The 27,908-nt window shown below is 45.7% G+C and overlaps 1 protein-coding gene across 1 annotated transcript in view; it reads left to right on the top strand.

Moving 5' to 3' along the window:
- Nucleotides 1-27,908, top strand: part of dock3 (dedicator of cytokinesis 3) — a gene marked incomplete at both ends in the record, with an annotated part of 69,985 nt that overhangs the window by 21,958 nt on the left and 20,119 nt on the right. Inside the window, 14 exons of the mRNA XM_084184013.1 lie at nucleotides 11,688-11,772; nucleotides 13,199-13,240; nucleotides 13,580-13,734; nucleotides 14,234-14,315; nucleotides 14,544-14,604; nucleotides 14,733-14,880; nucleotides 17,469-17,557; nucleotides 18,504-18,629; nucleotides 20,081-20,205; nucleotides 25,307-25,469; nucleotides 25,602-25,708; nucleotides 25,815-25,986; nucleotides 26,303-26,400; nucleotides 26,545-26,628. Coding sequence (XP_084040139.1) covers nucleotides 11,688-11,772; nucleotides 13,199-13,240; nucleotides 13,580-13,734; nucleotides 14,234-14,315; nucleotides 14,544-14,604; nucleotides 14,733-14,880; nucleotides 17,469-17,557; nucleotides 18,504-18,629; nucleotides 20,081-20,205; nucleotides 25,307-25,469; nucleotides 25,602-25,708; nucleotides 25,815-25,986; nucleotides 26,303-26,400; nucleotides 26,545-26,628 — 1,537 coding nt within the window. The remainder of the gene's footprint in view (nucleotides 1-11,687; nucleotides 11,773-13,198; nucleotides 13,241-13,579; nucleotides 13,735-14,233; nucleotides 14,316-14,543; nucleotides 14,605-14,732; nucleotides 14,881-17,468; nucleotides 17,558-18,503; nucleotides 18,630-20,080; nucleotides 20,206-25,306; nucleotides 25,470-25,601; nucleotides 25,709-25,814; nucleotides 25,987-26,302; nucleotides 26,401-26,544; nucleotides 26,629-27,908) is intronic.

Genomic DNA, 27,908 nt, shown 5'->3' with positions numbered 1-27,908 from the left:
GACTATCAGATACTCAGCAAGAAGCTCTGATTTCACTATTACTGAAACAGGACCCAGGTGGTAAATATAAAGATCCAGTCCACCAGCAAAATGCATAGCGCATAGAATAAAAAAGTTATTGTCGGATATTATTCATCCTAATCAGACAGGTTTTGTCACGGTTCAGACAGACGACCAGAGGACCACAATTGCGTCACACCAGAAAGTTTATTAAACTTAAGGGAAAAGGGAAGTAGGGAGTGAATGAAGGCTCCAGGGGTAACAGGGATCCCGTCCAATGCGCTGGGTCTGTGCCCCCCCCAGTGGCAGCGATGCGTCCTATGAAGCCGGTGGTGGGTGGTCCAGAAATCCTGGGGGGGGGAGACACAGACACAACAGGGCGGAATGAAACCAGGCAGCAGTACAGTTCAAGGGAAATCCAAAATACGTAGTAGCAAGGCAGAAGGCTGGTCAGAGTTACCGGGATTGAAGAGTAGTCAGGAGTCGTAATGGCAGAAGCAGGTCTGGATCTCCTGAGGCAGAAGAGTATCCAAAAAACAGGCAGGTCCGGGGTCACAAAACCAGGGTGAGCCAGAAGCGCGAGCAAACAGGTTCCGGGTGTGAGCTTTGCAGACGATCTGACACCGGAGAGCTGAAAGACAGGGCCTTAAATACTGGGAGAGGTAGTGGGTAATGCAGCGCAGCTGGCAGAGTAATTAGAGCAGAGCAGAGCAGGGACAGGTGGAGCTAGTTAGGCTGAGTAGAGAGAGTGGTGAGCAGAGTGGAAGAAAATTAAGGTGGTAACCCGGTGGAGTGAGAGGCCCATGACAGAACCCCCCCCCCAAGGGACGGCCCCAGAAGTCCCAAGAGCAACACCACGCCGGGCGGGAGGAGGGGAGCCGGAGGAGGGCTAGAACTCCTCCGAACGGTCCGAGTGAACGTCCTCATCCTCGGAGGAAGCCGGAGGGCCGTGGTCGGGAGATGGGACAGGTCCCGAGACAGGATCAGGCACAGGACAGGAAGCCGAGCAGGCCGGACGGTTAGGGACCCCTCTGGGGCGGCCCCTACGGATTGCAGGTTGATCAGGATGCCGTTGGTGGAAAGCGGTGATGAGAGTCCTATCCACAATCCGACTAGCTGGCACCCAGGTCCTCTCCTCAGGTCCATAGCCCTCCCAGTCAATGAGGTACTGGAGACCCCTACCCCTCCGTCTGGACCGAAGCAGGCGGCGGACGGTGTAAACCAGACCACCATCGACGAGCCGTGGAGGAGGAGGACCAGGCGCAGCAGGGACCAGCGGACTCTCATGGATGGGCTTAATCTTAGACACATGGAAAGTGGGGTGCACCCTCAGGGAATTAGGCAGTTGGAGCCGGACAGCAGTTGGGCTAATCACTCTTATGATAGGGAATGGGCCAATGAACCGAGGTGCCAGCTTCTGCGACTCCACCCTGAGTGGCAGGTTCTTCGATGACAACCACACCCTTTGACCAACATGGTAGGTGGGAGCAGGAATTCTCCGACGGTTGGCCCCGGTAGTGTAGCTGGCAACGGATCTGAGGAGTGTGGCTCGGGCTTGTGACCAGGTGCGGCGACATCGACGGGCAAAAGCAAGTGCAGATGGGCAAGTAACCTCCTCTTCCTGGCTGGCAAATAGAGGAGGCTGGTATCCATAAACACATTGGAAAGGGGACATACCGATGGCAGAGCAGGTCAGAGAATTGTGTGCGTACTCCACCCATGTCAATTGCTGCGACCAGGAGTGGGGGTTGCGTGAAGTCATGCATCGCAGTGCCTTCTCGAGCTCCTGATTAGCCCGCTCTGACTGCCCATTGGATTGGGGATGGAATCCGGAAGTCAGACTGACTGTGGCTCCCAGCAGGTGACAGAACTCCTTCCAAAAAGCGGAGGAGAATTGTGGACCACGGTCAGAAACTACATCCTTTGGCAGTCCGTGGATCCGGAAGACGTGTTCCAGGACCACCTGGGCGGTCTCCTTGGCGGTTGGGAGCTTGGGGAGGGGAATGAAGTGTGCCATCTTGCTGAAACGGTCAACGATGGTGAGAATGACGGTCATGCCACTTGAAGGGGGCAGCCCCGTGACAAAGTCAAGGGCGATGTGAGACCAGGGACGTCTGGGCACAGGCAGGGGCTGCAGCAATCCGGCTGGGGGCTGGCAGGACGACTTGTGTTGGTTGCAGATGGGGCAGGCTTGGACGAATTCCCGTACATCCTTCCTCAGAGAGGGCCACCAGAACCTCTGGGCGAGCAGGTTGTAAGTGCGGGTGGAGCCAGGGTGACAAGCTAGGCGGGAGTCATGTCCCCACTGAACGACCTGGGACCTCAGGTCTTCGGGGACAAAAAGGCGGTCAGCTGGGCAAGTGCTGGGACCTGGCTGGTTACGGAGAGCCTCCAGCACCTGTTCCTCAACAGCCCAGGTCAGAGCTGCAACGATGCAGGGACTTGGCAGAATCGACACAGGGTCCTTGGAGGGGGTGTCATCCTTCTGGAATTGACGGGAGAGGGCGTCTGGCTTGGTGTTGCGTGATCCAGGCCGGTATGACAGAGTGAAATTAAACCTGGTGAAGAACAGGGCCCAGCGGGACTGCCTGGAGTTCAACCGTTTGGCCGTGCGGATGTACTCCAAGTTCTTATGATCGGTCCAAACGAGAAATGGAATGGTGGACCCCTCCAGCCAGTGACGCCACTCCTCCAAGGCAAGCTTCACAGCCAGCAGCTCACGGTTCCCTATGTCGTAATTGCACTCAGAGGGGGACAACCGACGTGAGAAAAAGGCACAGGGATGGAGCTTCCTATCCTCCGCAGCCCACTGAGAAATCACAGCACCAACTCCCACATCCGAGGCGTCCACCTCCACAATGAATTGCCGGTCCACATCAGGCATCTGGAGGATGGGAGCGGAGGTGAACCTCACCTTGAGGGTACTGAAGGCTTTGTCGGCTGCTGGGGTCCAGGTGAAGGGTTGCTTGGTGCTGGTTAGAGCAGTGAGAGGGGCAGCAACGGTACTGTAGTTCCGGATAAACTTCCTATAGAAGTTAGCAAACCCCAGAAACTGTTGCAGCTTCTTTCTGTTCTCCGGAACAGGCCATGAAGTGACTGCTGATACTTTGGCAGGATCCATTTGGATACTTCCCTCTGCCACTATGTACCCCAGGAAGGCCACTGTCTTGACGTGAAACTCACATTTCTCTGCCTTGGCGTAGAGGGAATTCTCCAGAAGACGATGAAGGACTTGCTGGACATGGCGGGTGTGTTCAGACAGGTTTCTGGAGTAGATTAAGATGTCATCCAGGTAAACGAAGACAAACTTGTTTAACATGTCCCGCAGTACATCATTCACTAGAGCCTGGAACACAGCAGGAGCATTGGTGAGGCCAAAAGGCATAACCAGATACTCGTAGTGGCCTGTTGGTGTATTGAATGCGGTTTTCCATTCATCTCCCTCCCGGATCCGCACTAGGTGGTAAGCGTTTCTGAGATCCAACTTGGTAAAAACAGTGGCTCCCTGGAGCAACTCAAAAGCAGAGGTGAGCAGAGGCAGAGGGTAACGGTTCTTCACTGTGATGTCGTTGAGTCCCCTGTAGTCGATGCAGGGGCGAAGAGATCCGTCCTTCTTCCCCACAAAGAAGAAGCCAGCACCAGCAGGAGATGAAGATGAACGGATTAATCCTGCGGACAGAGAGCCATTGATGTAGTCCTCCATGGACTTTCTTTCAGGAGCAGACAACGAATAAAGACGACCCTTTGGAGGAGCTGTTCCAGGGAGGAGGTCGATGGCACAGTCGTACGGACGGTGAGGGGGCAGAGATGTGGCTCTTGCTTTGTTAAACACCTCTCTGAGACCATGGTAGCATTCTGGGACATTGGAGAGGTCAGGAGCGGAGTTAGTAGGTACTGGCCGAGGGGGTAGTGCGGCAGCAAGCAGGCAGGTTCGGTGGCAGTCCTCTCCCCACTCCCTGATCACCCCGGTCACCCAGTCGAGCTGAGGGTTGTGCCGGCGGAGCCATGGGTAACCCAGGATGAGGGGTTGGCCTGGAGAGGGGAGCAGGTGAAACTGGATAGTTTCTTGATGGTTTCCGGACAGACCCATCGAGACCGGGGCCGTGACATGAGTGACCGATCCGAGTAAGTGTCCGTCCAGTGCCCGGGCAGGAATAGGAGGTGTCAAACGGAGGTTCTCCAGTCCCAGTTGGCGTGCCAGCTTGATGTCCATTATGTTGGCTTCGGCGCCAGAATCCACCAGAGCAGCCAGGGTGTGAGTTGAGTCAGAGAGGCGGAGGTGAACTTGCAGCAGGGGTTTGCGGTCGGAGGACTGGATGGTCATTGAACTCAACCGGACTCCCCCTATGCCCGGTGAGCTTCGGCCCTTTAAAGGGCAGGTTACCACACGATGTCCCTCACCTCCACAATAGAGGCAGAGGTTTGAGGTGAAGCGGCGCTGGCGCTCTGCAGGAGTGAGGGAGGCTCGCCCAATCTCCATAGGCTCAGACTGATCAAGCTGACCTGGGTGAGTGGCAGTAGATGACAGGAGCCCAGTCGGATCTCTCCGAATGCCGGTAGTAGGTGGACCTTGGCGCCCCCTCTCACGACGACGGGTCTGTATCCTTCTGTCGATCCTGACAGTCAGTGCGATGGCTTCATCAAGAGTGGAAGGCAGTTCATGGGAGACCAACTCGTCCTTGATATAGTCAGCCAAACTATGGAAGAACGCGTCCACCAACGATGGTGTGTTCCAAGAACTTCGTCTAGCCAGGGTTCGGAAGTCGATGGAATGGTCTGCGACTGTACGTCTGCCTTGTCGAATACTGAACAGTTCACGAGACGCCTCTGCGGTGGGTGAATCCAGGTCAAACACCTTCAGCATCTCCTCAGCAAACAGGTCGAAGGTTGCACATGCGGGGGTTTGACGTTCGAACTCTGCTGTTCCCCAGAGTCGAGCTCGGCCCGTCAGGTGAGTGATGGCATACCCAACTTTAGCCCCCTCCGTGGCGAAGGTCCTTGGCTGCAAGGAGAACTGAAGTCGGCAGCTAGTCAGGAATGGCCGGACCTGGGTTGAATCGCCGTTGAACCGCTCGGGGTTTCCAATCTTGGGTTCCGGAGCAGCGGCTGCAATGACCGGGGCAGGTAACTCGGGGGCTGGGCTGGTGGGCAGACTGGCTGGGGTAAGGTTGGTGAGGAGTTGAATGATCATGGCGAGTTGTTGTTGCTGCTGCTGGAACTGCTGCTCATGCTCATCGGTTTCCATGTCGGGGAAAGTGTGCGCTGAGTCCATAATGGTCAGATCGTACTGTCACGGTTCAGACAGACGACCAGAGGACCACAATTGCGTCACACCAGAAAGTTTATTAAACTTAAGGGAAAAGGGAAGTAGGGAGTGAATGAAGGCTCCAGGGGTAACAGGGATCCCGTCCAATGCGCTGGGTCTGTGCCCCCCCCAGTGGCAGCGATGCGTCCTATGAAGCCGGTGGTGGGTGGTCCAGAAGTCCTGGGGGGGGGAGACACAGACACAACAGGGCGGAATGAAACCAGGCAGCAGTACAGTTCAAGGGAAATCCAAAATACGTAGTAGCAAGGCAGAAGGCTGGTCAGAGTTACCGGGATTGAAGAGTAGTCAGGAGTCGTAATGGCAGAAGCAGGTCTGGATCTCCTGAGGCAGAAGAGTATCCAAAAAACAGGCAGGTCCGGGGTCACAAAACCAGGGTGAGCCAGAAGCGCGAGCAAACAGGTTCCGGGTGTGAGCTTTGCAGACGATCTGACACCGGAGAGCTGAAAGACAGGGCCTTAAATACTGGGAGAGGTAGTGGGTAATGCAGCGCAGCTGGCAGAGTAATTAGAGCAGAGCAGAGCAGGGACAGGTGGAGCTAGTTAGGCTGAGTAGAGAGAGTGGTGAGCAGAGTGGAAGAAAATTAAGGTGGTAACCCGGTGGAGTGAGAGGCCCATGACAGGTTTTTTACATCAACGATACATTGGAGATAATTTAAGACAAGTACTGGAAACAATAGAACACTGAAAAATCTGTGAAACCAGGCCTGGTATTCATAGCTGATTTTGAAAAGGCCTTTGATAAAGTATGACTGCAATTTATATATAAATACTTGGACTATTTTAATTTTAGAGAGTCTCTTATACAATGGGTCAAAGTTACGTATAGTAACCCCAGGTGGAAAATTGTAAATAATGGCTACTTCTCACTAATTATTAAATTGTAAAGAGGAGTAAAACAAGGTTGACCACTATCAGCATATCTATTTATTATGGCCATCAAAATGTTAGCTATTAAAATCAGATCCAACAATAATATCAAGTGGCTAGAAATCCAGGGCTTAAAAATAAAGGTGTCATTGTAAACTGACGACTCATGTTTCTTTTAAATCCGCAATTTGGATCCCTGCACAGCCTCATAGAGGATCTAGATCATTTTTCTAACCTCTCTGAATTACAACCGAACTATGATAAGTGTACCATATTATGTATTGGATCGCAACAAAACACAACTTTTACATTACCATGTAGTTTACCAATAAATTGGTCTGACGGTGAAGTGTACATACTTGTTATTCATATCCCGAAAGATAGAAATTATCTTGCTACACTACATTTTAATAGAAAGTTAGCAAAAATAGATACGATTTTGCTACCATGGAAAGGAAAATACCTGTCTATTTGTGGAAAAATCACCCTCATTAATTATTTAGTCATGCCCCAGTTTACCTATTTACTGATGGCCCTGCCTACACTGAATGACGTAATATATATATATATATATATATATATATATATATATATATATATATATATATATATATATATATATATATATATATATGAGCAAAGAATATTTCACTTAATTTGGAACATATATGAGCAAAGAATATTTCACTTAATTTGGAACGGCAAGCCAGACAAAATTAAACGGGCCTATTTAGATAATGAATATGAATTCAGAGGGCTAAAATGATTAAATATTAAAGCATTGAACCTCTCACTAAAGGTTTCATTCATACAGAAGTTATACTTAAATCCGAACTGGTTCTCCAGCACATTAGTAAGAATGGCTCACCCCATGTTAAAAAATAGCCTCTTTCTCTTTATTCAGATTACAAACACTCACTTTCGGTTATTTGAAAATGAAATAATCTAAAAAATATCGCAAATTTTTTTTTAAACAAGACATAGAAAGCTGGCAAGAATTTCAGTTAAACTCAAATATACTAATTGATAGAAAACATTATTATTTCTTTTAAAATGTTTAAAATGGAATAATCTTTGTTAGTGATATCATAAATAGGACTGGTGGAGTTATGTCACACATGTAGCTAAAAAAAGTATACAGTGAGGGAAAAAAGTATTTGATCCCCTGCTGATTTTGTATGTTTGCCCACTGACAAAGACATGATCAGTCTATAATTTTAATTGGTAGGTTTATTTTAACAGTGAGAGACAGAATAACAATAAAAAAAATCCAGAAAAATGCATGTCAAAAATTTTATAAATTGATTTGCATTTTAATGAGGGAAATAAGTATTTGACCCCCTCTCAATCAGAAAGGCTTCCAGGTGTCTTTTATACAGGTAACGAGCTGAGATTAGGAGCACACTCTTAAAGGGAGTGCTCCTAATCTCAGCTTGTTACCTGTATAAAAGACACCTGTCCACAGAAGCAATCAATCAATCAGATTCCAAACTCTCCACCATGGCCAAGACCAAAGAGCTCTCCAAGGATGTCAGGGACAAGATTGTAGGCTGGAATGGGCTACAAGACCATCGCCAAGCAGCTTGATGAGAAGGTGACAACAGTTGGTGCGATTATTCGCAAATGGAAGAAACACAAAAGAACGTCAATCTCCCTCGGCCTGGGGCTCCATGCAAGATCTCACCTCGTGGAGTTGCAATGATCATGAGAACGGTGAGGAATCAGCCCAGAACTACACGGGAGGAGCTTGTCAAATGATCTCAAGGCAGCTGGGACCATAGTCACCAAGAAATCAATTGGTAACACACTACGCCGTGAAGGACGGAAATCCTGCAGCGCCCGCAAGGTCCCCCTGCTCAAGAAAGCACATATACATGCCAGTCTGAAGTTTGCCAATGAACATCTGAATGATTCAGAGGAGAACTGGGTGAAAGTGTTGTGGTTAGATGAGACCAAAATCGAGCTCTTTGGCATCAACTCAACTCGCCGTGTTTGAAGGAGGAGGAATGCTGCCTATGACCCCAAGAACACCATCCCCACCGTCAAACATGGAGGTGGAAACATTATGCTTTGGAGGTGTTTTTCTGCTAAGGGACAGGACAACTTCACCGCTTCAAAGGGACGATGGACGGGGCCATGTACCGTTAAATCTTGGGTGAGAACCTCCTTCCCTCAGCCAGGGCATTGAAAATGGGTCGTGGATGGGTATTCCAGCATGACAATGACCCAAAACACACGGCCAATGCAACAAAGGAGTGGCTCAAGAAGAAGCACATTAAGGTCTTGGAGTGGCCTAGCCAGTCTCCAGACCTTAATCCCATAGAAAATCTGTGGAGGGAGCTGAAGGTTTGAGTTGCCAAACATCAGCCTCGAAACCTTAATGACTTGGAGAAGATCTGCAAAGAGGAGTGGGACAAAATCCCTCTTGAGATGTGTGCAAACCTGGTGGCCAACTACAAGAAACGTCTGACCTCTGTGATTGCCAACAAGGGTTTTGCCACCAAGTACTAAGTCATGTTTTGCAGAGGTGTCAAATACTTATTTCCCACATTAAAATGCAAATCAATTCATAACATTTTTGACATGCGTTTTACTTGATTTTTTTGTTGTTATTCTGTCTCTCACTGTTCAAATAAACCTAGCATTAAAATTATAGACTGATCATGTCTTTGTCAGTGGGCAAACGTACAAATTCAGCAGGGGATCCCAAAAAAATTCCCTCACTGTAGCTTGTTTTTCGTTGCATGTTCAGGAATGGCTGAAAAATCACAGCATTTACCTAAAGCTTGTGGTTGCCTACCCTCACCGCCTGGGGGCGGCCCGTCAGGAAGTCCAGGATCCAGTTGCAGAGTAAGGTGTTCATTCCCTGGGTCCTGAGCTTTTTGATGAGCTTGGAAGGGACTATGATGTTGAATGCTGAGCTGTAGTCAATGAACAGCATTCTGACATAGGTATTCCTTTTGGGCAGTGTGGAGTGCAATAGCGATTGCGTCATCTGTGGATCTGTTGGGGCGGTATGCGAATTGGAGTAGGTCCAGGTTGTCTGGGATGATGGTGTTGATGTGAGCCAACCTGATAAGCATTTCATGGCTATAGATGTGATTGCTACGGGGCGATAGTCATTTAGGCAGGTTACCTTGATGTTATTGGGCACGGGGACTATGGTGGTCTGCTTGAAACAAGTTGCTATTACAGAACGTGTCAGGGAGAGGTGAAGACACGTGTCAGCTGGTCAGCGCATGCTCTCAGTACGCGTCCTGGTATTCCGTCTGGCCCTGCGGCCTTGCGAATTATAACCTGTTTAAAGGTCTTACTCACATCGGCTACGGAGAGCGAGATCACACAGTTGGGCTCTCATTTATAGGCACCTGAGCAATGGAGCAGCTGCATCCACACTTTTTTTTCCAGAAAAGTATCATGATCCATTGGATAATTTTCAATGATTAGTCATGTTTTGAGCTAGTCTGTATTAAGATAGATATGTCAACTTTATTTATTTATATAATTAACAGATTGCATATTGCACCTCCCCCCGTCGCCTGAAGATGAATGGTTTTACCCACTGGAAAGTTTTGCTTCCCTCCCGCACGCCACTGTTTTGGTTCAGTGCAGTTCGAAAGCACTAGTTGCACCACTGGTGTTTAAAATCCAAAGGCACCTGCAGGCATTTAACAGCACTGTGCATTGTTGCCATATATTTTCCCAACATCAATCCTTTAATCCTTAATTCTGTTGACACCCCCGTGCATCAATCGAATTAACATAATACTCAAATACCCATAAAGAACCTTCAGTTTAAGCTAGAGATATGTTTTTTTTGTATGGGCAGCATCTCAATACACCACATCCGCCTATGTCAGCCTGTTGCATCTGCGGTGGAAAGTGGCAGAGCTATAGATCTGTTTGTCAGACCAGGAGACATCCCACAAATCGGGTCGTAGAGCAAAATAGAGAACACCATTGTGTTTGTGAGAGTCTCCCCTTTCCACAGTGGGGTCATATTAGTTTGTAGGCCAAACAGTTTGGACGCTACAGACAGAAGTTGGCACATTGGCGGTACCAATGTCCCGTGGGGGTTGTAGAGCAAAACGGAGAACACCATCGTGCTCCTGATAGTCTCGTCTTTCTATAGAGTTGGTCATGGTCAGCAGGCCAAACCATTCGGACACTACAGACGTTTTCGGGATGTCTCCTTGTCTGACAAACAGCGCTGTAGCTCTGTCACTTTCCACCGCAGATATGGTCAATTAAGATGCAGCCCATGCAAAAAAATAAAAAATACAGATACAGCATCTCTAGCTTAAACTGACGGATTTGATGGGGATTTAAAAAAGAATGTTAATTAGGTTATATACTCTTAAGGATTAATTATTGGGGGTGGGATTTTCAGGGAAGGGAGTAGATTAGTAAGAAAGAAATGAAAACACATTTTCAATATAATTTGTTGTGGCAAAACCTAAGAACAGTATCAATCAAATTTCAATCAAATGTATTTATAAAGCCCTTTTTACATCAGCAGATGTCATAAAGTGCTTTACAGAAACCCAGCCAAAAACCCCAAACAGCAAGCAATGCAGATGTAGAAGCACGGTGGCTAGGAAAAACTCTCTAGAAAGGCAGGAACCTAGGAAGAAACCCAGAGAGGAACCAGGCTCTGAGGGGTGGCCAGTCCTCTTCTGGCTGTGCCAGGTGGAGATTCTAAGAGTACATGGCCATTAAGGCCAGATTGTTCTTCAGGATGTTCAAATAGTTGTGTTCTGTTCATAAATATGGATTCCCCCTGTGAAGAAAGAGTGTATTATTGCAGGAAATGGTTTTCTGCAATTCTAAAAAATGTAACATTATTTTTTAAATAAAGAAAGCCAGGTGCTCATGCTCTTGCAAGCATAAAAAGCATTTAGCTCTTGTTCAGACCCTGCTTACTAAAGGAATATTTCTGAATTTTGGCAATTAAGCCCATTATCTACTTCCCCAAAGTCAGATTAACTCATGGATACCATTTTTATGTCTCTGCATCCAGTATGAAGGAAGTTATGTGGTTTCGCCAGCCAATGCTAACTAGCGTTGATGCAATGACTGGAGGTGCGCTAATGCGAGTTAGCAATTGCACTAACGCTAGTTAGCAACTTCCTTCAAACTGCACGCAGAGACATAAAATGTTATCCATGAGTTAATCTCATAAATAGTAGATAAAGGCCTTTCATTGCCAAATATCCCAAAGTATCCCTTTAATAATCACTGTCTGAACAAGAGCTAAATGCCTTCTATGCTTGCTTCGAATAGTATTTAAGAGATATAAGGGGTATTTTTTTTAGATAAAAGGAAATGCTTTTTGTGTGTTCTTGGATGGTTAATGTTATGATTTGTTGTCTCCCGCCCCTCTCTCTCTCTCTCTCTCTCTCTCTCTCTCTCTCTCTCTCTCTCTCTCTCTCCCTCTCTCTCTCTCTCTCTCTCCCTCTCTCTCTCTTTCTCTCTCCCAATATCTCTCTCAATAGGCACCTTGGCTTGGACCTTGTTCCTAGAAAGGAGTTTGAAATGGTGGATCCGGATCATATCAGTGCATCTGAACTCTACAAAATGGTACGGTCAACATAGGGAGGTATTAATGTTGCATTCTGTACATTGCCATTCTATGTGGGTGTTATGTGTGAATGCAAATCTATGCACATCGTTTCCTCTATCAAACCCCTGGGAAATAAGAGAACAGTGACCCTCAAGATGTGCATTATTATAATATATTATTATACACGCACAGTGTACTTCCACAGATTCTTCCTTTGTGTGATAGTATTTTAATATAAGTGTGTGGGTTGTGAATTACTGTATTTGTTGTATTTACTGACAAGTGTGTTTATGCAAATATATGTTGGAATCTGTTTGTATGTGTGTGCTGTATGATTTGTGTGTGTCTGCCGCCTTGTGCACTTGTGAATGTATGTGTCTTGTATGGATTTTCTAAGTAAGGGTGTGTGTGTGTGTGTGTGTGTGTGTGTGTGTGTGTGTGTGCGGCACAACTCCGCTTTTGTGGATCAAGCCAGTTCATCCCCCCTACTCTTTAAGGTCACGTTGATGCCATATTGAGAGTGTTCCTCTACATGCGCACACATGACCAAAACGTGAACGTTAACTAGATGCACTGTGACAGCCATGTCAGAGGATTTGAAAAAACACACACGTTTTGGTTATTGTAATTTACATAGTACAGTCTGGGTTACGTAAACTAACCACATCTATAGTTGAGACATAATTCTATAAATAAGTTATATCCCAAATGTGCTCTTGGAATTTGGAATAAGCTGTAGTAACGTAGGAGGGAGTTCTACACTAAGTGAACACCCCCAGTAAAAGGAGATTAGAATGACTCAGCCAGATCCAGAATTAGGAAAGTGTAATCACTGCTCAGACGTAGATGTCATGTTTTGGGGGAGGCCATCTTGGAAATGGGAGACCCAGTCTTGACCAATGGTGGAGGGTCCATATGCTGGTCTAATACCGTCTCCAACTGCCCTGCAGTCGCCTATTATTGCTGTGCCATTTTTATCGGCTTTGCAGGCAGATTGTTAGTGCATTAAATGCTCGGTCCAGAAACAACAGTGTGGTGCACCCCTGCCAAAAAGCCTCCTCACTCTGTTGATGAAAGTGAGGTTGTTTTTGGTAGGGCACACAGGCCTTGGCGCCTCTTCAGGTAGGAGTAAATGAGATCTCTTAGGTTGCGGAGCAGAGAGGTGTGTGTGTATGTGTGTGTGTGGGCGATCTGTGCTTTGTCCTCTCCTCTCCCATGGGCTCACGTTCTACCTCATGTGGGCTTATTTTTGGGATACTGCTCACTGAAGGAACCTCTAGGCAAAATTGGTGGGCGCCTTTATATCAGAATTCATGCATCTATTGCACTGTACTATACAACAGGTGTGGGCTCTTTGTGAGGAACTAGTGTATTGATCATGAGTATGAATAGAATGGAATGGGTTGACTAAACTGAAATCTCTCTTCTCTATGTACCCCACAGCATGCATCCAGCAGACACTGTGGCCAGCCAAGCACAAACCAGGTATGACCTCAATAAAATATCCTATGCAGTAGCTAGAACCGGGTGGAGATACACTGTATGCATGAGAACTCATTTGACACGCCACTACTGACAAAATACATGCCACCATTTTGAATGATCACCATAACCATCAACACTACCACAAACCCAACACAAACACAAATCCATTCAATGTGAACGATCACCTAGCTGGCAAAACGCATCCACAAACCTGTCTACCACACAGTGACAACATTCACAGGGTAGATACACGTAGCATGTGTGCAGTGCAGTGCAGTCAGAGCTTTGCCCCTCAGTAAGGACCTGTCTTGTTAGTGTTCGTCGTCCGATCGTTCTCAGGGCGACAGCGTGCGTCAGCGCCATGGAGACGGTTGCCGTGTTCCGGTGCTGCACCACCTCTTCATCAACCTGAAGAGCTTCACCTACAACACCATCAGCGAGGAGGCAGATGTCTTCTTCTCCCTCTACGACACCCGGGACAACAAACAGATCAGGTAGACGCACAGTCAACACTCCATACACACACAGGACACATTAACACAACCTCTACAGGCACACGTGCAAGAAGCAGCAGGTCAGGTACTTAAGAGGGAGCCACCGGACATCTTATTTTCCTTCTATGATACGTGTGACAACGAGCAGAACAGATACTGGAAGGACAGCTGCAGGACACACACAGAACTCAAACATACAGGGCACGCACATACAGAACACACACACGCAAACAACCTCTATGATACACGTGAGGCCCAAATCGAGCGGGTGCTAGAGGGCATAGTAGACACAAACCACACCCCAAACATGTCACCCTCACTCAGCGCTAGGCCTTTCCCTCATGTGACCCATTTACACCCCAGACAGCACCACATTGTAAAGCTCAAGGTTTCCTACACTTGCAAAATAGAATGATCTCAATGGGACTACTTGGTTTAATAAGGATTACATTTAAAAACAATGTGACTTGAATCATGTAACGTATGTCTTCCTCCTCAGTGAGAAGTTTATGGTGAGACTGAACAAAAATGGAGGGCCAAAAAACCCAGAGAAGGTGGACCGTCTGTGTGCTCTCTTCACGGTAACTTTCCGCTCTCCATCCTTACATGATGGCTCATAGGATTTTAGCTTTGGATGAGCTATTCATGGATATGTTATTCAACAGCAACCACAGTAAAACAGCAACACATTTAAGTAAATCATGTAGTTAACTAATGTGTTGTGTACATAAACACATGCCTCACATCCATGTACTTTAAGTAGGCTACAGTATTCTTTTGTTAATAGTGAGTTTATGTTTTATTCTTAGGATCTGAGCAGTAAAGACCTGAAGAGAGACCTGTACATCGTAGCACATGTCATACGAACTGGTAAGCCTATGTGAGATGGAGTAACAGAAATATCACAATGTTCATTCCAGGAAACCTTGGAAAGTAGCATTCCTCACATGGAGCTAATGCATTGTTGTTGATGTTGTTGTTGATGTTGTTGTCCCCAGGTCGTATGTTGTTGAATGACTCAAAGAAGGGTCCGCCCCACGTGCAGTACAGGAGACCGTACGGCTGTGCTGTTCTGGCCATGAGTGACGTGTTCCACACCATCACTGACCTCAAAGAGGAGAAGGACTTTGTGCTCAAAGTTTACACGTGAGTCACAGTCTGATCCTGACTTGCATTCTACATTTTAGTCATTTAGCAGATTATCTTGTTCAGAGCGACTTACAATGTATTTATTTATTTATTCGACAGGGACAATACACATGAATTAACATTAATGAATGAAATAACATTTCTGAAATGTGCCAGATTTAAACCAACGTTTTTCAAAATACTAAACCGCTCTTTTGCTGATGCCACATTCTGTATGTAGCTGGAGTCTTTGTAAATAGGGACATACCATCTAAATGGGATAAGTATGAGGTGATAGCCAGAATAACTGAACACTGTAGTGTGTCATCAGCCTTTCACAAAGATATCTCCATTAAAATTCTGCTGTTTTTACCGAGGCATGAATGTTCTACCAATGTTGTGTGAATGTTCCCTACCAAGCGCTTGACTGTGTTGATGTGTTGTGCACTTGAACCAGAATGATAATGAAGTGTCCTCTGGAAAATCAATATCTGCTCAACCAGGGCCTAAGATTGTGCTCCTGGTGTGATGTGAATCTGGCTCCCTCTGTTAGGCACCACTCAAGGGACACTCCTGTACCCCCGCCAAGCAATGAAGAGATTAGAGAGGCAGAGAGAGAGGAAGACTGAGAGGCACAGAGAGCGAGAGAGGCACAGAGAGAGAGAATGTGTGTGTGTATGAGAGAGTGACGGAGATGACACTTAGACAAATGAACAAAGTTAGAGGACAAAGTTTGAGGAGGAGTAGAAGGGGAAAATAACACAGAGCTAAGCGTTCTGACTCGGTGACTCAACAGATGGCTATAGCACATCTCTTACTGTACGTCCTCCTATCCTCCTCCTTTCTTCCTCCTCTCCTCTTCCTCCTCCTCTGCCCTCCTCGGGGGTCTGTATCATGGGTTTTGGATGTGGTCTAGCCCGACGCTACTGATTTCTACTGTGGCACTGATGCTGTTTTAAATGCCCTTTTCCCAACATACACTACATGACCAAAAGTATGTGGACACCTGCTCATCGAACATCTCATTCCAAAATCATGGGCATTAATATGGAGTTGGTCCCCCCTTTGCTGCTATAACAGCCGGCTTTCCACTAGATGTTGGATCATTGCTGCCGGGGACTTGCTTCCATTCAGTCACAAGAGCATTAGTGAGGTCAGGCACTGATGTTGGGCGATTAGGCCTGGCTCGCAGTCGGTGTTCCAATTCATCCCAAAGGTGTTCAATGGGGTTGAGGTCAGGGCTTGGTGCAAGCTAGTCAAGTTCTTCCACACCAATCTTGACAAACCATTTCTGTATGGTTCTCGCTCTGTGCACGGGGGCATTGTCATGCTGAAACAGGAAAGGGCCTTCCCCAAACTGTTGCCACAAAGTTGGAAGCACAGAATCATCTAGAATGTCATTGTATGCTGTAGCGTTAAGATTTCCCTTCACTGGATCCAAGGGGCCTAGCCCGAACCATGAAAAACAGCCCCACACCATTATTCCTCCTCCACCAAACTTTACAGTTGGCACTATGCATTGGGGCAGATAGTGTTCTCCTGGCATCCGCCAAACCCAGATTCGTCCGTCGGACTGCCAGATGGTGAAGTGTGATTCATCACTCCAGAGAACGCGTTTCCACTGCTTCAGAGTCCAATGGCAGCGAGCTTTACACCACTCCAGCCAACGCTTGGCATTGTGCATGGTGATCTTAGGCTTGTGTGCGGCTGCTCGGTCATGGAAACCCATTTCATGAAGTTCCTGACGAACAGTTCTTGTTCTGACGTTGCTTCCAGAGGCAGTTTGGAACTCGGTAGTGAGTGTTGCAACTGAGGATAATTTTTATGCGCTACATGTTTCAGCACTCGGCGGTGCCGTTCTGTGAGCTTGTGTGGCCTACCACTTCGCGGCTGAGCCGTTGTTGCTCCTAGACGTTTCCTAGACGCACTTACAGTTGACAGGGGCAGCTCTAGCAGGGCAGAAATTTGACAAACTGACTTGTTTAAAAGTCACTGAGCTCTTCAGTATGGCCATTCTACTGCCAATGTTTGTCTATGGAGATTGCATGGCAATGTGCTCGATTTTATACACCTGTCAGCAACGGGTGTGGCTGAAATAGCCGAATCCACAAATTTGAAGGGGTCTCCACATATCTTTGTATATATAGTGTATCTTGCCTTGAAAAAGCTTGATACATTACACTAAAGGAATTGTGCAGTATAAAATAAAAAACTATTTTTATGATGATGATTATAATTAGCCCTTTGCACGTCTCCTCAGAAAAAGCAAGCAGCGTTGTGAGTGTAGAGCAGAGCTGCCTCTAAACTGTCCGCTCCTATAATGCTCCAGCCTGTGCATTTCCCCCATGCCTCTCCCAGGGGCCTTTGGGCCTCCTCTACTGGTGGAGAGTAGAGGAAAGAACTTGCTGTCAGCTCAGCTTAGTGGCCTGTGAGTTTGGGGTAATATGTTGCTTGATAGCATGTCCCCCAGCTGGTACCTTTTGTCCAGGAGGAAATCGCTTCTGGGACATGCTGTTCAGTTAGTCCCTCGCCAACCGTCCCCATCTCTCCATCTGTCCCCCTCTAATGTGTGTGTCGTTAACGCTTCTCTCTATCGTTTTCTCCAGATGTAATAATGAGAACGAGTGGTTTCAGATCCATGAGAACATCATCCGCAAGTCCAGCACCAAGTACTCAGCTCCTAGCACCAACTACGGTACATATGATGACATCATTCAGGACTGTACATCTGTGGGGTCAGTTCCATTTCAATTCAGTCAATTCAGGAAGTACATTGGAAATGAGACATCCTCATGGAAGATAAATGGGAGTTTTCAATTCTTGAATTGAAATGACAATTAATCTCCTAAATGGACTAAATTGAAATGGAATTCTAGGGCATTGCATGTTGTTAAAGGGTGTTAATTACCAACTAAGAAAGAATGGAGATTGAATTCTAGAACATTCTGTGTTGAAAGGGTGTGAATTACCAACTAAGAAAGAAGGTAAGGTGTAAAGAACGTTTCAGACATACGTTATGAGATGCATACGTTACTGGCCCTGTCTGTCCTTGAAGATTGACTCAGATATGAATTGTCATAATTATGTATTGATCACCATGACCGTGACAATCAGCATTCATGTTATGCTGAAGGAAAGGGCTGTTATTATTTATGTTTAACTGCACATGTACGGGAGATATAAACAATGTGATAAGATAGAGGATATACTGTATTCTCTGTGGTTCGACATGTCAGTTCAAACAAACTTCAGTTTTAGTTTGACTGATAGAATGTCTGTACTACAAACATCTTTATGTCCTCCCTCAGTGTTATTTTCTGCGTCTCTCACTGGTATATTTCTGCAGCATAATGTGAGTCACTGAATTCAGTCATCTTGTCTTGCTCCACACCCTTCTCCTCTGTTTTTCTATTCCTAATGCCACCCAACCATGTTTTCTCTCTCTGACTCCCATCTCTCCATCAATGCTCCTGTCTCTTCCTTCTCCTCCCTCTAACATCCCCTTCCTCCCTTTCACTCTCTCTTCCTCTTTCACCCCTCTTGCTCCCTCCCTCCCTCCCTCCCGCCCGCCCTCCCTCTCCATCCCTCCCGCCCGCCCGCCCGCCCGCCCTCCCTCTCCATCCCTCCCTCCCCCTCCCCAGGCCTCATCATCTCTCTACAGCTGCTGCGGGGGGAGCTGGATCAGATCAGGAGGGAGAACCAGGCTGTGTTCAGCAGGGCCCTGGCCATCATGCGCAAACTCTGCTTCCCTGACGTCATCATGCCAGGTGAAGGGTAGGGAGCAGGGGGTAGGATGACAGAACCAGGCTGTGTTCAGCAGGGCCCTGGCCATCACATACAAACTGGGTATCCCTGACATCATCTAGCCACAAAGTCAAAATGTGCTATATCGTAAAAATGCATGAAAACAAAAATGTGCTTTTTGGTTTTCATTTACAGTTAGGGTTAGCAGTGTGGTTAAGGTTATGGTTAGGTTTAAAATCAGATTTTAAGAAGAGAAATTGTAGTAATAGGCGGGGTTTATGACTTTGTGGCTGTGGCAACTAGTGACGACCGTAGTAGAGGGTAGGAAGTAGGGAGGGGGTTCCAGAAACTATGGCTAGTGTTTCGTTCAAAGGAAGTGATGCATTAGGTGAGATAACCAGATGTTCAGAAGGACACCAGTTGGACAGACACAGTTGGACACCAGATACAAAATGCTCACAACCAGATGTTTCACTTGAAATAAACACATTTCAATGAGGTCTGTACCGGGGAGAATGTAAGCAGTTGTTCTATACTTCTGACAACATTTTGGTCAGAGGCTAAAACCATGACCATTTGTAAATAAACAATCGAGGTCTTCAAAGTTTCTGTCAAAGGAGTAAAGGGCCATAAAGTGTGTGTGTGTGTGTGTGTGTGTGTGTGTGTGTGTGTGAGATGTGTGCATTTGTCTCACATGTTTATTTCAACTTGTTTCATCATTCGGCATCCCTCTTCTAGGCCTCATTGAGATAAATACTACAGTGTACACACACACACACACACACACACACACACACACACACACACACAGCTCCACTTCCTTTCATTCTGATTTAAAATAACTCCCAACACCACTGTCAGTGACTCATTTATCCCCAAGGAAATGAGTTAGATATAAATAACAGTAATCTGATTTTATAAATAACTGCAATATCTTCTTTCACTGTAGTCATTGATATATTTTCCATTAAGCACTGACCTCACAAGGAGTGCTGTGGCAGTTATTACACCTCAGGAGGGCCACGTGAATCACTGTCTGTAGGAGCAAACCATTTTAGTGAACGGGGTGGTGTACCTAATAAACTAGCCACTGAGTGTATGTCATTTTTTCGTTGACAAGAACAATAATGTTTGGCGTCAGCGCTGCATCCTAATTCATAATGTCCACACTCATCTGAGCTGCCCCAGGATCACTTGGGGCTCAGGTAAATTATAGAAGAAGACGAAAAACAGAGTATAAACTAAAGGTAAACTCACAATTCCGTGCTCATAAAACTTCCATTCGCAGCACATGGGGGACAGGTTTTGTCCTAGGCTTGGAACTTCTGGAGATGCTATAGTCTCGTGGGCATTCTAAGGCCTATTCCTCTGAACTGTAGTGACACTGTAGCTGGGAAGGCCTGAGAGAATAGTCTACAACAGAACACTGTGTTTGTGCCTAACGTCATGGTTTGACCGTGTGTCTGTATCCTAGGTGACACTCGTAATGACCTGTACCTGACCCTGGAGCGAGGGGACTTTGAGAGGGGGGGCAAGAGTGTCCAGAAAAACATTGAGGTCACCGTCTATGTGCTTTATGCTGATGGGGACACACTCAAGGTAAGAGAGAACATTTATGTTGGTTTGTCGTAATTGTTTTGGATTTTTTTTATTTCAATCATTTGATAGACTATAACACCATTATACATCCATTCATCCATTCATTTATCCATCCATCCATCTACAGATGTTGAATGTTTATTTGACCCTTTTCGTCGCAGGAGGAAAATAAGGCTGCAGCAGGAGGATTTGATAAGCTAAAGAAATATGTAGAATCGTCGCCGGTGGCAGCTGGAAGCAATGTTTGTATACAATGCAGTACCGTACCAACATTGTACCTAAGGGCTCGGACACACCAATAGCGTTTGCTGGCCAAGAGTACTTAGCACCTCTGAATGTAATTTGCGAACGATTTTACATGTAGAATCGCAAGAAAAATTTTGGCAGTCATGCATCTACAGCCTAAAACATAGCACGCTGAACGATTGGCAGACGAAAGCTAGATCCACATTCTGTGCGATGTGTGCGAGCCTTAACTGCAGGTCCACTGGGTGCCACTAGAGCACGTCTCATGTGAATTATAATAAATGGACATAAAGTGAGCTCCAAAAGTATTGGGACAGTGACACATAGTTTGTTGTTTTGGCTCTGTACTCCAGCACTTCGGATTTGAAATGATACAATGACTATTAAAGTGCAGACTGTCAGCTTTAAATTGAGGGTATTTTCATCCATATCGGGTGAATTGTTTTGAAATTACAGCACTTTTTGTACATAGTCCCCCCATTTTACGGGACCAAAAGTATTGGGACAAATTCACATATGTGTATTAAAGTAGTAAAAAGTTAAGTATTTGGTCCCATATTCATAGCTCGCAATGACTACATCAAGCTTGTGACTCTACAAATTTGTTGGATGCATTTGCTGTTTGTTTTGGTTGTGTTTCAGATTGTTTTGTGCCCAATAGAAATGTATAGTATATAATGTATTGTGTCATTCTGGAGTCACTTATATTATAAATAAGAATAGAATATGTTTCTAAACACTTCTACATTAATGTGGATGCTACCATGATTACGGATAATCCTGAATGAATCATGAATAATGATGAGTGAGAAAGTTACAGACGCACAAATATCATACCCCCAAGAAAGAAAATGTGGGGTATGATATTTGTGCATCTGTAACTTTCTCACTCATCATTATATAAGCATTGGCGTCAACATGGGCCAGCATCCCTGTGGAACGCTTTCGACACATTGTAGAGTCCATGCCCTGACGAATTGAGGCTGTTCTGAGTGCAAAAGAGGGTGTAACTCAATATTTAAAAATCATGGGCTGTTTGATTTTTTACAGTGAGGGCAGAAAGTATTTGATCCCCTGCTGATTTTGTACGTTTGCCCACTGACAAAGAAATTATCAGTCTATAATTTTAATGGTAGGTTTATTTGTACAGTGAGAGACAGAATAACAACAAAAAAATCCAGAAGAATGCATGTCAAAAATGTTATAAATTGATTTGCATTTTAATGAGGGAAATAAATATTTCACCCCTCTCAATCAGAAAGATTTCTGGCTCCCAGGTGTCTTTTATACAGGTAACAAGCTGAGATTAGGAGCACACTCTTAAAGGGAGTGGTCCTAATCTCAGTTTGTTACCCGTATAAAAGAAACCTGTCCACAGAAGCAATCAATCAATCAGATTCCAAACTCTCCACCATGGCCAAGACCAAAGAGCTCTCCAAGGATGTCAGGGACAAGATTGTAGACCTACACAAGGCTGGAATGGGCTACAAGACCATCACCAAGCAACTTGGTGAGAAGGTGACAACAGTTGGTGCGATTATTCGCAAATGGAAGAAACACAAAATAACTGTCAATCTCCCTCGGCTTGGGCCTCCATGCAAGATCTCACCTCGTGGAGTTGCAATGATCATGAGAACGGTGAGGAATCAGCCCAGAACTACACGGGAGGATCTTGTCAATGATCTCAAGGCAGCTGGGACCATTGTCACCAAGAAAACAATTGGTAACACACTACGCCGTGAAGGACTGAAATCCTTCAGCGCCCGCAAGGTCCCCCTGCTCAAGAAAGCACATATACAGGCCTGTCTGAAGTTTAACAATGAACATCTGAATGATTCAGAGGAGAACTGGGTGAAAGTGTTGTGGTCAGATGAGACCAAAATCGAGCTCTTTGGCATCAACTCAACTCGCTGTGTTTGGAGGAGGAGGAATGCTGCCTATGACCCCAAGAACACCATCCCCACTGTCAAACATGGAGGTGGAAACATTATGCTTTGGGGGTGTTTTTCTGCTAAGGGGACAGGACAACTTCACCGCATCAAAGGGACGATGGACGGGGCCATGTACCGTCAAATCTTGGGTGAGAACCTCCTTCCCTCAGCCAGGGCATTGAAAATGGGTCGTGGATGGTATTCCAGCATGACAATGACCCAAAACACACGGCCAAGGCAACAAAGGAGTGGCTCAAGAAGAAGCACATTAAGGTCCTGGAGTGGCCTAGCCAGTCTCCAGACCTTAATCCCATAGGAAATCTGTGGAGGGAGCTGAAGGTTTGAGTTGCCAAACGTCAGCCTCGAAACCTTAATGACTTGGAGAAGATCTGCAAAGAGGAGTGGGACAAAATCCCTCCTGAGATATGTGCAAACCTGGTGGCCAACTACAAGAAACGTCTGACCTCTGTGATTGCCAACAAGGGTTTTGCCACCAAGTACTAAGTCATGTTTTGCAGAGGGGTCAAATACTTATTTCCCTCATTAAAATGCAAATCAATTTATAACATTTTTGACATGCGTTTTTCTGGATTTTTTTGTTGTTATTCTGTCTCTCACTGTTCAAATAAACCTACCATTAAAATTATAGACTGATCATTTCTTTGTCAGTGGGCAAACGTACAAAATCAGCAGGGGATCAAATACTTTTATCCCTCACTGTATTTAATTTTTTTATTGTTAGAGTCACACTCCATTCCCTAGGCTACCTCACTATTCTCAATTTCATCTTGTCTTTACATCTGATATTATAGGCCTGTGTGTGATAATATTTTATAGGCTATATATTTTAGGTGTAGCCTACCGTATGGCTGTATTTTGGATACCTTTTGACACTTTTATGTCGTAGTGGAGACCAATATCTATCTTGTGTTATTATGCTATATAAAATGACCGATTTTTAATGTGTATGGATGCATTTCAGATAAAAAAAATTACATTTGAATGTTGCAGTAATATGACCTATAGGCCAATAGTAGCAGTAGGACATTTAGTCATATTCTGTCTGGTGCTTGTGGCGTTTGAGCGAGCGAGAGAGGGAGGATAATTTTGTCCGAATTACTCGACTGCCCCCGCATGGAGAGAAAGAGACCGTATCTAAATCACAGGTCTCATTTAAATTTCCTGATACGCAGGAAAACTTGCCGCCACAAAAGAGTGATCAAATTAAGATACATACAGTGGGGCAAAAAAGTATTTAGTCAGCCACCAATTGTGCAAGTTCTCCCACTTAAAAAGATGAGAGAGGCCTGTAATTTTCATCATAGGTACACGTCAACTATGAAAGACAAAATGAGAAAAAAAAATCCAGAAAATCACATTATAGGATTTTTAATGAATTTATTTGCAAATTATGGTGGAAAATAAGTATTTGGTCAATAACAAAAGTTTTGTCAATACTTTGTTATATACCCTTTGTTGGCAATGACACAGGTCAAACGTTTTCTGTAAGTCTTCACAAGGTTTTCACACACTGTTGCTGGTATTTTGGCCCATTCCTCCACGCAGATCTCCTCTAGAGCAGTGATGTTTTGGGGCTGTCGCTGGGCAACACGGACTTTCAACTCCTTCCAAAGATTTTCTATGGGGTTGAGATCTGGAGACTGGCTAGGCCACTCCAGGACCTTGAAATGCTTCTTACGAAGCCACTCCTTCGTTGCCCGGGCGGTGTGTTTGGGATCATTGTCATGCTGAAAGACCCAGCCACGTTTCATCTTCAATGCCCTTGCTGATGGAAGGAGGTTTTCACTCAAAATCTCACGATACATGGCCCCATTCATTCTTTCCTTTACACGGATCAGTCGTCCTGGTCCCTTTGCAGAAAAACAGCCCCAAAGCATGATGTTTCCACCCCCATGCTTCACAGTAGGTATGGTGTTCTCTCAGCATTCTTTGTCCTCCAAACACGACGAGTTGAGTTTTTACCAAAAAGTTATATTTTGGTTTCATCTGACCATATGACATTCTCCCAATCCTCTTCTGGATCATCCAAATGCACTCTAGCAAACTTCAGACGGGCCTGGATATGTACTGGCTTAAGCAGGGGGACACGTCTTGCACTGCAGGATTTGAGTCCCTGGCGGCGTAGTGTGTTACTGATGGTAGGCTTTGTTACTTTGTTCCCAGCTCTCTGCAGGTCATTCACTAGGTCCCCCCGTGTGGTTCTGGGATTTTTGCTCACCGTTCTTGTGATCAATTTGACCCCACGGGGTGAGATCTTGCGTGGAGCCCCAGATCGAGGGAGATTATCAGTGGTCTTGTATGTCTTCCATTTCCTAATAATTGCTCCCACAGTTGATTTCTTCAAACCAAGCTGCTTACCTATTGCAGATTCAGTCTTCCCAGCCTGGTGCAGGTCTACAATTTTGTTTCTGGTGTCCTTTGACAGCTCTTTGGTCTTGGCCATAGTGGAGTTTGGAGTGTGACTGTTTGAGGTTGTGGACAGGTGTCTTTTATACTGATAACAAGTTCAAACAAGTGCCATTAATACAGGTAACGAGTGGAGGACAGAGGAGCCTCTTAAAGAAGAAGTTACAGGTCTGTGAGAGCCAGAAATCTTGCTTGTTTGTAGGTGACCAAATACTTATTTTCCACCATAATTTGCAAATAAATTCATAAAAAATCCTACAAAGTGATTTTCTGGATTTTTTTTCCTCAATTTGTCTGTCATAGTTGATGTGTACCTATGATGAAAATTACAGGCCTCTCTCATCTTTTTAAGTGGGAGAACTTGCACAATTGGTGGCTGACTAAATACTTTTTTTCCCCACTGTACATGGATGGATGCATACATCTGCATCCATTCATCCATCCATCCATCCATCCATTCTAAAGAGTGCCTGTCCTCTCTCTGTTCCCGCCATCAGGACTGTATCAGTCTAGGTAGTGGGGAGCCCAACACAAGTGAGCACCGCTCCTTTGTCCTCTACCACAACAACAGCCCTCGCTGGAGTGAGATGATCAAACTTCCCATCCCCATAGACCGCTTCAGAGGATCACACCTGCGCTTTGAGTTTAGACACTGCTCCAGTAGGTCAACAACTCTAGACATGACTTAGAAATATTATTGTTATACTATTTATGAACTGAATTGTGTATGGTATTGTCTGTGCTGCGTAGATGGTATAAACTATACAGTAATGCCTTTGTGTCTCTCCTCAGCTAAAGACAAAGGGGAGAAGAAGCTGTTTGGTTTTTCCTTCACTCCTCTGATGAGGGAGGATGGGACCACGCTATCAGGCGAGAGCCATGAGCTCTATGTCTATAAGGTGGGGTCACACAGACATGCACATACACTTGCATATTGCAGCTATTCTACACTCTTCTCTGTCATTTCTATCTAACACATTTCTCTGTTGTGCCTCTGTCCTCCAGTGTGATGAGAATGCAACGTTCAGTAACCAGGGCCTGTACCTGAGCATGCCCTGCTGTAAGGAGGACTTCAACAGCTGCCCCAACCTGCCCTCCACCCTGCCCTTCCAGAGGAACCCCAAGGAGACCTTCTGGGTCTCCACACAGCTCTGCTCCACCAAGCTCACCCAGAACGGTACGGCCAACTCACTACACTGTGCATCTCACCACATTCACACAGCGCTATAACAGAGCTTTGACTAGCCTCTTCATCCAGAGCTTTACATCTGTATTTGGAGGAGCGGTGCTCACTTGTGTGGTCCTCTGTAGCTCAGCTGGTAGAGCACGGCGCTTGTAACGCCAAGGTAGTGGGTTCGATCCCCGGGACCACCCATACACAAAAATGTATGCACGCATGACTGTAAGTCGCTTTGGATAAAAGTGTCTGCTAAATGTCATATTATTTATTATTTGTGTTTATTTTATTATATTATATTCTTCTCTGTTTCCAGTGGATCTCCTGGCCCTACTGAACTGGAAAGCCCACACTGACAGGGTGTTGGACATCCTGGGCAGACTACGCCATATCAATGGAGAGGAGATTGTCAAGGTAACACTCTTTTAGTCAATCAATACATACATCTAGGGAAACGCCCTCTTGACTGTTTGGCCAAACACTAACAGATCTGTGACTAGCCATAGTTTTGGGGAACTAGGATGGTGAAATGATTGAGCTGGCTCCTCTCTCCTGCAGTTCCTACGAGATGTCCTGGATACACTCTTTTGTCTCCTGGATGACAACACAGATAAATACGGACCACTGGTTTTCCAGTCATTGGTAGGTCAAGATGGAGAGATCAACCTCATTCAATTTAATGGAATATAGTGCACGTGTGTGTGTGTGTGTTTATGTACAGTGGGGAGAACAAGTATTTGATACACTGCCGACTTTGCAGGTTTTCCTACTTACAAAGCATGTAGAGGTCTGTAATTTTTATCATAGGTACACTTCAACTGTGAGAGACTGAATCTAAAACAAAAATCCAGAAAATCACATTATATGATTTAAAGTAATTAATTTGCATTTTATTGCATGACATAAGTATTTGATCACCTACCAACCAGTAAGAATTCCGGCCCTCCTGTTCTCCACTCATTACCTGTATTAACTGCACCTGTTTGAACTCGTTACCTGTATAAAAGACACCTGTCCACACACTCAATCAAACAGACTCCAACCTCTCCACAATGGCCAAGACCAGAGAGCTGTGTAAGGACATCAGGGATAAAATTGTAGACCTGCACAAGGCTGGGATGGGTTACAGGACAATAGGCAAGCAGCTTGGTGAGAAGGCAACAACTGTTGGCGCAATTATTAGAAAATGGAAGAAGTTCAAGATGACGGTCAATCACCCTCGGTCTGGGGCTCCATGCAAGATCTCACCTCGTGGGGCATCAATGATCATGAGGAAGGTGAGGGATCAGCCCAGAACTACACGGCAGGACCTGGTCAATGACCTGAAGAGAGCTGGGACCACAGTCTCAAAGAAAACCATTAGTAACACACTATGCCGTCATGGATTAAAATCCTGCAGCCCACGCAAGGTCCCCCTGCTCAAGCCAGCGCATGTCCCGTCTTAAGTTTGCCAATGACCATCTGGATGATCCAGAAGAGGAATGGGAGAAGGTCATGTGGTCTGATGAGACAAAAATAGAGCTTTTTGGTCTAAACTCCACTTGCCGTGTTTGGAGGAAGAAGAAGGATGAGTACAACCCCAAGAACACCATCACAACCGTGAAGCATGGAGGTGGAAACATCATTCTTTGGGGATGCTTTTCTGCAAAGGGGACAGGACGACTGCACCGTATTGAGGGGAGGATGGATGGGGCCATGTATCGCGAAATCTTGGAGGGAGCTGAAAGTCCATATTGCCCAGCGACAGCCCCGAAACCTGAAGGATCTGGAGAAGGTCTGTATGGAGGAGTGGGCCAAAATCCCTGCTGCAGTGTGTGCAAACCTGGTCAAGACCTACAGGAAACGTATGATCTCTGTAATAGCAAACAAAGGTTTCTGTACCAAATATTAAGTTCTGCTTTTCTGATGTATTAAATACTTAT

This window comes from Coregonus lavaretus (genome assembly GCF_964263955.1).
Source record: "Coregonus lavaretus genome assembly, chromosome: 20".
NCBI classification, from domain to species: Eukaryota; Metazoa; Chordata; class Actinopteri; order Salmoniformes; family Salmonidae; genus Coregonus; species Coregonus lavaretus.
Note: the sequence above shows the minus strand (reverse complement) of the source record. Positions and strands in the feature narration are given on the sequence as shown.